Source organism: Sciurus vulgaris, assembly GCF_902686455.1.
Source record: "Sciurus vulgaris genome assembly, chromosome: 5".
Taxonomy (NCBI): domain Eukaryota; kingdom Metazoa; phylum Chordata; class Mammalia; order Rodentia; family Sciuridae; genus Sciurus; species Sciurus vulgaris.
In genome coordinates this window covers 180,895,737-180,908,543 of record NC_136465.1, presented here as the reverse complement: position 1 = coordinate 180,908,543, position 12,807 = coordinate 180,895,737, and the positions used below count along the sequence as shown (strand labels likewise).

The 12,807-nt window shown below is 56.6% G+C and overlaps 1 protein-coding gene across 1 annotated transcript in view; it reads left to right on the top strand.

Annotated features, from left to right (window-relative positions):
- TTLL8 (tubulin tyrosine ligase like 8) overlaps nt 1-12,807 on the top strand; it is a gene marked incomplete at its 5' end in the record, with an annotated part of 56,821 nt that overhangs the window by 13,519 nt on the left and 30,495 nt on the right. Inside the window, 4 exons of the mRNA XM_079139934.1 lie at nt 1,153-1,281; nt 1,658-1,772; nt 2,443-2,565; nt 7,878-8,064. Coding sequence (XP_078996060.1) covers nt 1,153-1,281; nt 1,658-1,772; nt 2,443-2,565; nt 7,878-8,064 — 554 coding nt within the window. The remainder of the gene's footprint in view (nt 1-1,152; nt 1,282-1,657; nt 1,773-2,442; nt 2,566-7,877; nt 8,065-12,807) is intronic.

Sequence of the window (12,807 nt, the reverse complement as noted above, 5' to 3'; positions counted from 1 at the left end):
AGGCCTCAGCTCAGGCCGCTGTGACACATGCCACCGACTGGTGGCTGTCTCACAGTTCCAGAGGCGGGATGCCTGAGGCCAGGTGCTATCTGCCTGGTTTGTAGGTGGCTGACCCCTTGCTGTGTCCTTACTTGATGGGAAGGGTCTCTCCAGGGTCCTTTTATACAGGCACTAATCCCATTTTAAGGGCTCCGTCCCAGGGACCTCATCACCTCCCAGAGGCCACACCTGAAACTATCACCGTGGGGGTGAGGATGCTGGTGTGAATGTTGGGGGACAAAACATTCCACCTGTGGCACATGGAAGACCCATGCAGGGAGCAGCGGCAGGTGTCCACTCTGGCAGTGACGCTCCACATAGGGCATGGTGGTTACTGCATCCTGCTGGGGATTTTTATGCTTCTAAGAGAATTCATAACAGGCTTTAGTATGAGTCTTCCACCCAAAAGCAAGCACGAAAACCATGGACATCTCTCTCAGGGTGGGAAGAGGTCAGACCCTGGAAAGAAGAGGGCCCCAGAGTCCAGTGAACCCGGAAAGTCTGGGGCGTGGCCTCAGAGCAGGGTGGGAGGAGGTCCCAGGCCCAGCAATGGAGAACAGAGCCATTGTGGAACCTTGCTGTGGATCCTGCACCTGCCCGGGCACTCGGGTCCATGGGCAGCTCATGTCCTTGGGCTGCACTTGTGCTTGTCTGCAGAAACTGACCCAGAAGGGGTTATCTCTGGGGTAGGATTTTAGAGAATGTTTTCCTCTCCTTTTGTCTCTGCATGGTTACAATTTTAAAAACTCATGCCACTGCTGGTCATTAGAAGGTCACCTACAGCAGGGGTCTCCCTTGCCTATGCCTCCCCTCCGCCCGGTCCCTCCTCCCAGGGGTGGTGGAGGGCTTATGCCTGCCCTGGGAGCTTCCTTCCTGAGAACTGTGCTCCGAGGTCGCAGAGCATCGCGCTCACCCCACATAAGCAGGTGTCATGTACCTGGGTCACGGATGCCCTCGTGCCACCACCTGGGGCCCTTGACAGTGAGTGGCCCCAGCCACAATGGAAGGCGTGGTGGCGCTGTCAGGTCACAGCCCTCCTGGTCTCTCCGCGTGTCCCGCTGTCGTGGGAAGGAACCCGAGTGCCGGCTGATGACAGAGGTCTCTTCTTGCCAGTCTAGGTTGGTAAAGAACGAGATGCCGTACCTCCTCTGGACTATCAAGAGGGACGTTGTCGACTACCACAGTCTCACCTACGACCAGATGCTGAACCACTACGCCAAGACCGCCTCCTTCACCACCAAGGTGGGTGGAGCGTGCGGGCCCCAGGCACCCGCAGGTGGGCGGAGCGCCAGAGGGCGGGGCATCAGCGGTGGGCGGAGCACGCGGGCCGGCCCCTGGCCTCAGGGCTGGACAGGGCCTGGTCACCTCTGGCTCCACCCCGGGATGCCCCACCTCCTGTGGCTGGTGGCTGGATGTCTGCCCAGCCGACCCCCGGCCCCGGGGCACCCGTGTGCCTCTTGCTATGCCACTGGGTGCTCCTGAGGCCGCAGAAGCCCCCTCCTCAGGGCACACTGTCCAAGCCAAGGATAGGTCCCAGGTGGACGAACAGTCCTCGCCTTGCGGGTGCGGTGCAGCTGGGCTGCCCATGCGGGCCCCTGACGTGCCGCTGTCTCTGGAGATCGGGCTGTGTGTGAACATGAGGAGCCTGCCGTGGTACGTCCAGGCGAACCCCGACTCCTTCTTCCCGCGCTGCTACAGCCTCTGCACTGAGAGCGAAAAGCAGGAGTTCCTGGGTGAGTGGTGGACTGCCTCCTGGGTACCTACCGCCCCACCTGCCTAAAGCCTGAACCACCAGGCAAGGACCCCCATCCACTCAGCAAGAACCGACCCAGAAATCTCCGCAGGCAATATTGGGAGCGTGGGGGGGAGGAGGTAACAGAGGCTGCAGAGCTTGGTGTCTGCTGATGGACTCTGAGTCACTCTGCCTGCTTGTCACCTGGGCTAAGTGGCCACTGTGCACTGTGCTGCTGCTCAGAGCCGGGCTGGGCCTCAAGCCTGGGTCCACAGGACCCACCGCTGTGTTCTGCATCTACACTGGTGGGTGCAGGCAAGACCCCTGGGCCAGAGGGCTCAGCCACCTGAGGGTCCAGGGGACCGGGCAGCCCCTGGGATGGGGACAGTGGTTGGGAGACCTCAGTATCCTGGAGCCGTAGCAGAGGGGCCTCTCGAAAGATCCCTCTGGTCCCTTGCTGAGACAGGTGGGGATGGAGGCTGAGACAGGACGGAGGAAGCACAGGGAGGGAAGAGCAGGAAGCACGAGTGGACGGGGCAGCTGCAGGGAGAAGTGGGCCCTGCAGGGTGAGGTCTGCTGGCTGAGAGTGTCAGGGAGCCTGGCCTTGCCCGCTGCACCCCAGTCCCCAGTCCTGGAGATGGGCAGCAGACGAGGCCTCCATGTCCTTCCAGAGGACTTCCGGCGCACGGTGGCTTCCAGCATCCTCAAGTGGGTCGTCAGCCACCAGAACTACAACAGAAACAGATCCAGGAGGCGGGAGGAGGCCAGGCAAAGCGACCCCAGTCCCAGGAAAGGTGAGGGCAGCTGGGTGGCACTGTGGTGCTGGGGTCTGAGCAGCCCTGGACCTGAGGGGCCTGTGCATCTGGTTCATCTGTGAGTCTCACTGTGCTCGCCTTTCCTGTTTTTACTATGGACCTGAGAGGTCATGACTGGCACTCAGGGTCCCAGGCACCCTCATCCCTCAGGGGCACCACAGCCCGCAGGGCCACATCTGCTGATTCTGAAGAGGTCCACAGCAGGAGCGCCCCCCATGGCCTATGGACAGAAGTGGGTCACTCTGGTTATGTTTTTGTTGTTCACTTAAAATTTGTTTTAGCAAATTTTAGCTTCAAAGTAAAATTGTGCAGAAGGCACAGAGGCCTCCCATGTCCTGCCCCAGCACTGTCACCCCGCAGAGTGGTGGTTTGTTACAGTCAAAGGTTAAATGTTGGCATGTTGGCATTTTGATGCGTGTATTTGAGCAGACTGTGATTTGTGAATCCGGCAGCCCCAGTGGCTCGGGGGTCCCAGTTCATTGGAAGATGAATAAGGGGAAGGCTTTTATGGGTGAGTGTGGAAGCAGAGAAATGTTACTGGGCTGCTTCGAGTTGGAGCAGGTGCCTCATCGGCACCGTCCAGGTGGGAGGTTCAGGATGTGTGACCAGCGTTCCCTTGACCACCTGGTGGGCGTGGCCAGCCCCTTGGTTCCTTTGCTGTCTCCACGGTTTTCCCTTCCTGAAGTTCATGTAGGCGGAGTCACAGGCCCTAGCTGTTGCACACTGGCTTCATTCTCTGGGCCGCAGGCCTTTGAGGGTCTTCTGTCTACTGTGGGTTGATGGCTGTTTCCCTGAGGGGCTGAATAACTGGGCACTCTGGATGTGCCTGTTTATCCATTCACCCCAGGGCATCTTCGTGGATAAAGCTGCCGTGGACATCTGTGTGTGGGTTTTGTGGTGGTGAGTCTTCCCCTCGTTTGGGTAAATGCTGAGGAGCGTGATCACTGAGCATTGTGGCAGGACTGTGTTGAGTTTGTCCCTGGGTGGCGGCAACCTTCTGTTCCCACCAGCCTGAGCATGCAGGTCCCTGCTGCACACCCCAGGGCCTCTGGTGATGTCCAGTGCTTCAGGGTGGCTGCAGCCTCACGGTTTTAATTCCAGCCCCCCAGCGACAGCATGTGGAGCATCCTTTCCTGCGTTGCTAGCCATCTCTACATCTTTGCAGATGTGTCTGTCAGATCCCCGTCGATTTTAAATCTGGCTGCTTGCTGTCTTCTTGCTGTTTCAAGAGTTCTTTGCTGCTCTGGACCATTCCTTTACCAAACCAGGAGGTCTTTTCTTCCAGGTGGTGACTTGTCTTTCCTCCTCTTGACAGGGCCTCTCACAGAGCAGAGCATCTGCATCTAGCGGTTCTAACTTCCCAGCGACTTCTTTCATGGATGGAGCCTTTGGCCTCCCTGACAAGGTGCTGGGACCTCAGGTCATCTGGATTTTCTTCTGTTTCTTTTCCACTTTACATCTAAGTCTGCAACCCGTTGGAGTTAATTTGAGTGAAGAGTGTGCAGTCTGTGCCTGGATTTGGTTTTGTTTGTTTTTACGTTTGGACACCTTTGGGTGGAGGACTGTCTTTGCCTGTTGTTCCATCTGCTCCTTGGTGGAGACCAGAGGACAGAGTCTGCATGGCCCTGTTCTGGACTCTAGTCCGTTCTTGGATCCATTTGTGTACTCTGTCTCTGAGACTGTGCTGTCAGGCACAGGAGTTGCTAAGTCAGCCAGGTTTAGTCCTGCTTTGTTTTTCTCCTTTGATTTTGAGTTGAAGCAGATTCTGGGTCTTGGGCCTCTCTATATAACTTCAGAATCAGTTTGTCAATCTTCACAAAATAACTTGCTGTGATTTTGGCTGGGACTGTGTATAGACCAAGCTGTGAAGAGTCTTTCCTACTAGCCTATGTGGAATAACTCTTCACTTATTTAGTCCTTTGAGATGATTCATCAGAGTTTTGTAGTTTTCCTCACATAGATCTTATGCATATTTTCTTAGGCTTATTTATACCTAAATATTTCAATTTGGGGGCTGCTAATGTAAGTGGCATTACTTTAAATTCCAATTGTTCATTGTTGTTACATAAGAAAGTCATTTCCTCCAGGAGCGTGTGTGTCTGTTTTGGATTTTTTACATAGACAACCATATGCTATCAGTGAATAAAGAGTTTTATTTCTTCTTTTCCAATCTGTATACTTTTTATTTCCTTGTCTTATTGCATTATCTAGCATTTCCAACAGTATTGAAAGCAGTAGTGAGAGAGGACATCCTGGCCTTGTTCTGATCCCTGTAGGATTGCTGTTAGTTCCTACCATTAAGTATGATGCTGTTGTGCGTCTGTGGTGGCTGTTCTTTATCATATTAAAGAAGTTCTCCTCCACTGCTAGTTTGTCAAGGGTTTTTATCATGAGTGGGTGTTGGATTTTGTCAAATGATTTTCCTGCATCTGATCTTTAGACTTTTTTTTTTGGTACCAGGGATTGAACTTGGGGTACTTAATCATGGAGTCAGATCCCTTTTATTTTGAGACAGGTTCTCATTGAGTTGTTTAGGACCTCGCTAAGTTGCTGAGGCTGACTTTGAACTTGTGATCCTCCTGCCTCAACCTCCCAAGCCACTGGGATTACAGACATGCACCACCAGTTCCAGCTTCTTGCCTCTTGATGTGATCTGTTAAGTGAGATATTTAAATTATTTAAGTTAGGCTTAATGTAGTCAGATGTGACACATAGAGGGACATTCAGAATGGAATGGCAAAAGACTAGGTGCCTTACAGATCTAGAAAGAAGAGTGCAGTCTGCCTTGAGATCAAAAGCAAGGGTTTTTCACACAGAACATGTGCGCAATAAGTGTGTGGGGAGCAAGAGCTGGGGCACCTCTGGGCAAAGCCATTACTGGGGTCCACAGCACTGCTTAAGGTGGGTTTCCTGAGGTGTGATTGGCTTGGTTAACTTGAAGGGAATGCAAGGCCTAGTACAGAACTTGGGGTGACATTTTCAGATTTTTAGGCTTCTTGTAGAAGTGAAGTGGTCATGTGGCTCCGATGTGGGCCTTATCTCTCTCTAGAAACAACGCAGCATCCAAGTGGAGACTGCCACCAAGTACGCAGGCGTAGGGAGAGAAGCCAGGGACAGGGCGAGGAGCACTAATGTGCATGAGATGTGACAGCCAGACTTGATTTTCAAAAGTTGAACCAGGCTTTCATAACCTGGAACAAATCCCACTTGGTTTTGCATAATTATTTTTCTACTGTGGGATTCAATTTGCTAATAGTTAACTGAGACTTTGGTGAATCTATCTGTGCTTAGTTCTTTCTGATTTGGATTTTTAATTACTGATCCAATTTCTTTAATAGATAAAGGCCTGTTCAGATTGTCTATTTGTATAGGGGCAGATATGGGGATTGTGTGTCCTAGGTAAGCCTGTTCCACGTCCCCAGCCCTTAGGTTGTCTATTCTCATGCGAGTTTTGGCAGAGTGTCTTTTGAGGAACTGGTCCACTTAATTAAAAGTCCATGGGCTCTGTAGTGATATTCCCTCTTTCATTTCTGATGTTAGTAACTTGTGTCTTCTGTCTTTTTTCCTCAGCCTGGTTAAAGACTTATTGATTTTATTGTTCTTTTCAAAGAGCTGGATTTGGTTTCATTGAATTTTTTCTATTGATTTCCCATTTTAAGTTTCATTAATTTCTATTCTATTTTTTATTGTTTATTTTCTCCTGCTTTGACTTGCTTTGACTTGAATTTGTTCTTTTCTAATTTTATGAGGTGGAAGCTCTGATCACTAGTCTTAGATCTTTCTGATATGTGCATCAGTGCGTGAGTTCCGTCTAAGCACTACTTTTGCTGCATTCCACAGATTTTCTCTCTACTTCTGATCTATTACACCTTATATTGTGGTTCTTACAGAAAACAGAGTTGGGTCTTGCTGTTTAATCCTCTCTGGAAATCTCTGTCTTTCTCTCAGTGCATCAGACCCTTGACGTCTAAGTGTGGACTCCGTGGGCAGGTCTCGTTTCCACGTGTGTGGACCCTGTGGTTGGCCTCTCCTGTGTGTGTGGCCAGCCTCTCTGAGCTGTGGCTCTCCCTGCTTGCGGCCCTGCTCCTTGTTCCTCCTCACGTCCCCTCCATCTCTGTAGGCTGTGTTGCACCGACAGTTTATCACTGTGATGTGGGCTTCCCAGTCAGCCTGGGGTCTCTGTGTTGCCTCTCCATATCTCCGGCCCCGGGGGTGGGTGTTTGCCTCTGACCTCACTTCTCTGAGGGATCCAAGAAGAGCTTTGATCTTTCCCGTGCTCAGCTTTCCTTGTGAGAATGGAGTTGGACCCGTCTCCTCCCGTGTTGAATCCAGAAGTGCCGCCCTCCCCCTTAAACTGCTTCACGCCATCTGTGAATTTCTGCTCAGTGGATTTCAGGGCAGGGCTGTGGCTCAGTGGGGGAGCGCCTGCCTGGCACGTGTGCGGCCCTGGGTTCCATCCTCAGCACCACCTACAAAGAGATAAAATAAGGTATCGTGTCCATCTACAAGAAAAATATTAAATAAATCAGAAATAAAATAGATAAAATGAAGGTATGGTGTCCATCTACAACAAAAATTTAAGTAAATCATGAATAAATAAAATAAGGGTATTGTGTCCATGTGCAAAAAAAAAAAAAATTAAAAGGAAGGACTCTAAGTGCCTGCAGTCATCCGTGCGGCTGCCGCACACACTCAGTGCTCCCCCTGCAGAGTAGCTGGACAGGGCGGTGTGGCCTCACTGCTGCTCCTTGGCGCCAGTCCCTGTAAGTGAGTCCTGAGTCCCCTGCTGCTTTTACACACTGCAGGCTCCCTGCTGGCCACTCCCACTCACCTGTCCTTGCCCCACCCCACAGCTGGGCAGCCGGTGGTTGTTCTCAGTCCAGTACCCATATCCCTGAGGCTGCCCAAGACTCGCTTTCACCCTGTGCTCCCTGGGGTTCAACAGTGGTCCCAGGTGTGGGGTTCAGAAGGAGGCGGTGCTGGGTGAGGGACGGGCACGGGGAGCCTCGGAGGTCACCTGTGCAGTGGTCCGAAAAGCCCTGGGTGCTGGGGGAGCACCCACGGGAGCCCAGAGAGGTCACGTCACACTCCGTGAGAGTCTGCAAGGAGTACCTCCTAGCTGCCCGGAGAGCTGTCTGGTTGCAGGGTGTGCGCAGAGGGGAGCGAGTGCACACAGAGCAGAGGGGAGTCCCCGCCCAGAAGCGGCGTCGCTGTGGAGGCACCCAGAGGAGCTCTGTGGCAGTGCTGTCCCCTTGGTGTGGGACACCGCAGCACCTGTGCTTGGGTTTCAGATCCTGAGAATGCTGACGAGAAGTTCAGGAGCCTCTCGGGGCAGCTGGTGGACACAGCGTGCAAGGTGTGCCAGGCCTACCTGGGTCAGCTGGAGCATGAGGACATCGACGTGTCAGAGAGCAGCACAGAGGACCTCTCCGAGGCCGAGTGGAGCGACCTGACCCAGCAGTACTACTCCCTTGTCCAGTAAGACACCGCTTCCCACAGTCCCCGAGTGCAGAGGTACTCAGACCTGAGCACTCCTGCTGACCCGGCGCCCCGTGGGAGCTCAGGAGCTGCCTGGGCACGCAGCCTTCAGCCCTGGGCTCCTGCCTGGGTGTTGAGCTCCAGTGTGGGCATCAGGGGCTTCTGCCTAGGCGTCTGGTGTCTGCCCGGGCATTGGGGCTCCTGCCCGGTGTCAGGGTGCCTGCCTGGGTGCTGCTGCCCAGGTCTTCTGATGCCTGTCCCCTGGTCCCCTGCTGGCTGTGGAAGCAACGCCCTCGGCTGCCCTTGGGGTGCCACCTTCTGCCTGACTCGAGCCCTCAGCAGTCCCACAGGTCTGTGCACTGCGCCTGGCTGGCTCTGGGTGGTAGATGAGGGACTGGCCATGGTTCTGCCCAGGCCTGGACTGTCCAGGATGCTCACTGCCCCTCACTGCTGCAGGGACCCAGCCACCCTGCTCACCTCCCTCGCCTGGGGGCCAAGTCCTTTCCAGCGGCCACCAATGAGAAGAGGGGTGGAAGTGGCCCAGGCGCCTCGGGGCAAAGTCGGGGCCAAGCCCTCGTTCTGGAGGGTCTGCTGGGCCCGGCACCATCCCGGGCACTTTTGTCCCATTCCTTCCTTCCGTTCCTGCTGAGGCATCACATGAATCCCATTCCCAGTGCGAGTGTGGTGTGTGTGCAGGTGCTGAGGGCGTGTGCACCGGTAGCCAGGAGCAGACGCGGGCGCTGCCATCGTGTCCCTTGGAGGGCTCCGAAGGCGTCGGTGCTCCTCGGATGTCCAGATGGGCTGCCCTCTGTGTCCCGAGGTGCCGAGAGCGCCTTCGACCCGCCAGCCGGCCTCTCCACTCCTGCGGCCGCTGGCTCTGCTGCACTGAGAGCACCTTCCCTTCCATGGGTCAGAGAGATCTGTCTCCTGTCGTTACGAAACAGCCCTTCTCCTCTGGAGAAACTGTAGAGCCGTGCTGGCCTCTGTTTACTGCGTGTGTCTGTCTGTCTGTCTCTGTGGTGCTGGGGTGCAGCACAAGCCCTCTCCACTGAGCTATCCAGTCTTCCATACAGCTGTCTTTAATTTGCAAGGTATGTATTTTCTTTTTCTTTTTTCAATCTTGCTTCCTATCTACTGGTACCTTTGTATTTAAAGTGTGTCACAGTGTCACTGTTGTCCCAGTGACTTGGCAGGCTGCTGTAGGAGGATCACATTTGGGGCCAAACCTGGCAACTTAGTGAAACCCTGTCTCAGAAGAAAAGTGAGAATAAACAGGGCTGGGAGCAGCTCAGTGGCAGAGCACCGGGGTTCAGCCCCAGTGCTGCAAAACCGCAGCAGGGGGCCACGGCCAGGCGGGGCCCTTGGTGTGCTGCCCACGGTGCCGCGCTGTCTGCCGGCGCTGTCTGTCCTGGGGCGCCGACCTCCTGCCGCCGGTTTCGGTCTGCCGCTCCTGTGCACTTCTGTGTTACTCTCGGCACCCTTGACCCTGGGGTTCTGCCTCAGAGTTGTGTCTGCTGTTCCCTGGACACGTGGGAAACTCCCAGCAGCCCAGCGCCACCCAGGGTCCCCCTCCTGCAGGGGCAGCCCCACCCGGCACCTTCCACCAGTCCCCTCTGCTGCCCTGCAACTCCTGAGAGCCTTCTCCCCTGCCTCCGGTCTTCCCTGTGCCCTGCTCTGCTCACCGGGTAGATTTTCTTTTCCCTTTTCTGAAGTTTGACTCTTCTGTGCCTGGATGTGTTTTCTTTGGTTTCTCTGTCTCAGGGCTTGAGGGGCTTTACATGTAGGGCGGTCTTCGTGGTTTGGAGAAGTTCTCACTGTTGCCTCTTCTGATGAGGCCTGGCCCTGCCCCGCTGGCCTCCCCATCCGGCTGGCCTCCCGCCCTGCTGGCCTCCTTGTCCCCTGGCTTATGGTGGAAACCGTCCCAGCGTTCTGCTGTCCGCTTGCTCTGTTCTGAGCCTGAGCCTGGGCGTTCTGCACTGACCTGCCTGAGGTCTGCTGGTTCCGAGGGTGTTTGGACCTACGTGCTATGGCGCCACATCTTGTTCTCTCTCGCCGCTCGTCTGCATCCCCACTCAGATTCTGCTGCCGCTTCTTCTGCCTTCAGTTCTTCCCGTCAGCCATCTTGTGCAGAAGGCAGTGGGGACTGGCCGGCATGGACGGGGCCCACATTGTCCTCTGTCCACAGCCGTCAGTGATTCTGAGCTGCACCCTGGAGGCCAGGCCAGAGCTGTGGGTGGCCGTGGCCCAGATCCAGGTCAGGAGACTGGGGGGACATGGGAAGTATGTGTAGGCCCTGGCCCAGAGACCCCTCCTAAACCCCTGACGAGACCCCTCCTAAACCCCTGACGAGACCCCTCCTGAACCCCTGACGAGACCCCTCCTAAACCCCTGACGAGACCCCTCCTGAACCCCTGACGAGACCCCTCCTGAACCCCTGACGAGACCCCTCCTGAACCCCTGACGAGACCCCTCCTGAACCCCAGACGAGACCCCTCCTGAACCCCTGACGAGACCCCTCCTGAACCCCTGACGAGATCCCTCCTGAACCCCAGACGAGACCCCTCCTGAACCCCTGACGAGACCCCTCCTAAACCCCTGACGAGACCCCTCCTGAACCCCAGACGAGACCCCTCCTAAACCCCTGACGAGACCCCTCCTGAACCCCTGACGAGACCCCTCCTGAACCCCAGACGAGACCCCTCCTGAACCCCTGACGAGACCCCTCCTGAACCCCTGACGAGACCCCTCCTGAACCCCTGACGAGACCCCTCCTGAACCCCAGACGAGACCCCTCCTGAACCCCTGATGAGACCCCTCCTGACCTCCTGAACCCCTGACGAGACCCCTCCTGAACCCCTGACGAGACCCCTCCTGAACCCCAGACGAGACCCCTCCTGAACCCCTGACGAGACCCCTCCTGAACCCCTGACGAGACCCCTCCTGACCTCCTGAACCCCTGAGGAGACCCCTCCTGAACCCCTGATAAGACCCCTCCTGAACCCCAGATGAGACCCCTCCTGAACCCCTGAGGAGACCCCTCCTGAACCCCTGAGGAGACCCCTCCTGAACCCCACACGAGACCCCTCCTGAACCCCGACGAGACCCCTCTTGAACCCCTCACTAGACCCCTCCTGAACCCCTGAGGAGACCCCTCCTGAACCCCTCACTAGACCCCTCCTGAACCCCACACGAGACTCCTCCTAAACCCCAGACGAGACCCCTCCTGAACCCTACAGGAGACTCCTCCTAAACCCCAGACGAGACCCCTCCTGAACCCCACACAAGACCCCTCCTGAACCCCTGTGGAGACCCTCCTGAACCCCATAGGAGACCCCTCCTGAACCCCCAAGGAGACCCGTCCTGAACCCCAGAGGAGACCCCTCCTAAACCCCAGACGAGACCCCTCCTGAACCCCACATGAGACCCCTCCTGAACCCCTGACGAGACCCCTCCTGAACCCCACAGGAGACCCCTCCTCAACCCCCAGACGAGACCCCTCCTGAACCCCCAACGAGACCCCTCCTGAACCTCACAGGAGACCCCTCCTCAACCCCCAAGGAGACCCCTCCTGAACCCCAGACGAGACCCCTACTGAACCCCAGACTGGACAGCCTCAGGGTTCCAGTGCTCTGACTGGACTGCCACGGTGGAAGACGGCTGGGACACGCGGTGCCTCCAGTTCCTCTGGCCAAGTGTCCCGGGACAGTCAGTGGCCACGTGGCTTCTCCTCCCTCAGAGAAGCCCTCCCTAGGACTGAGCTGGCCTGTCAGCGGGGAGGAGAATGGCCATGCTGCCCCTGGAGGAGAGGCCCTGAGCCCGTGGCTCCTGCAGTCCGCTGGGCTTCCCCAGGGCCGCTGGATCAGGAGGTCGGCGCTGGCAGCACATCCTGTCCTCTTCAGGTCACCAAGGGCACATGGCCGCTGCCCACCCCAGGCCACCTCGTGAGGAAGCCCCGTGTGCTCCACCCTCAGCACACCTGACCTGCTGGGTGGTCAGTCCTGGACGTGCGCAGGCCTCTGTTCCTGGTGTCCGCTGGCACTGGGCCCCCTTCCACGCGGCCCCGCTCCACGCGGCCCCGCTGGTCCTGTGCTCCAAGCTGTTCTCCGTCGCGGTCAGTCGGTTTGCTCCCTTCCCAGGGCTGCTCCTGAGCTGCCGCCCACGCTGCTGTCGGACGTGCCGCTGTGGACCTTCTGCCCAGTGACGATCTGCTGGCGGGGTCCTCTCAGTTTCGTCTTTTCTGCGAAGGCCTGTTTTCCCTTCATTTTGGGAGGATGCTTTCTTGGAGCAGAGTCCTTGGGTGGCTCAGGCTGCGGCTCTGCCGGAGGGTCTTTGGGCTCCCGCTGCTTTGGGACTCTGGCTCTGGGCTCTGGCCGGCCGTCTGGCGCCGTTGCTGGGAGTCCTTTCTTCCTGCTCACCCTGTGGTGGACTTCTCCCTCTGCTCCAGGAGCTGGCTGTCTCCCGCCTCTTGCAGGACCGCAGGTGCTGCTGTGCCCAGCCCCTGGCCCTTCCGGTCCATGCTCGATTCTAGCCTGAGTCCTCCGTCATGGAGCATAGGGCGTGGTTCCTGCATGCTCACGACTCACGCCTGACCCTGCCAGCACATTCTGTGCTCACCTGGCGAGCTTCCCTCGTGCTTGCTCCTACCCGGGAGCTGTCTCTGTGCTGCTCCTCAGAGGCGCTTCTTCAGGGCCCGGGCGCAGCTCCTGCCCATTCTCCAGGCAGGCTTGTGGGGTGTAAGGAGTC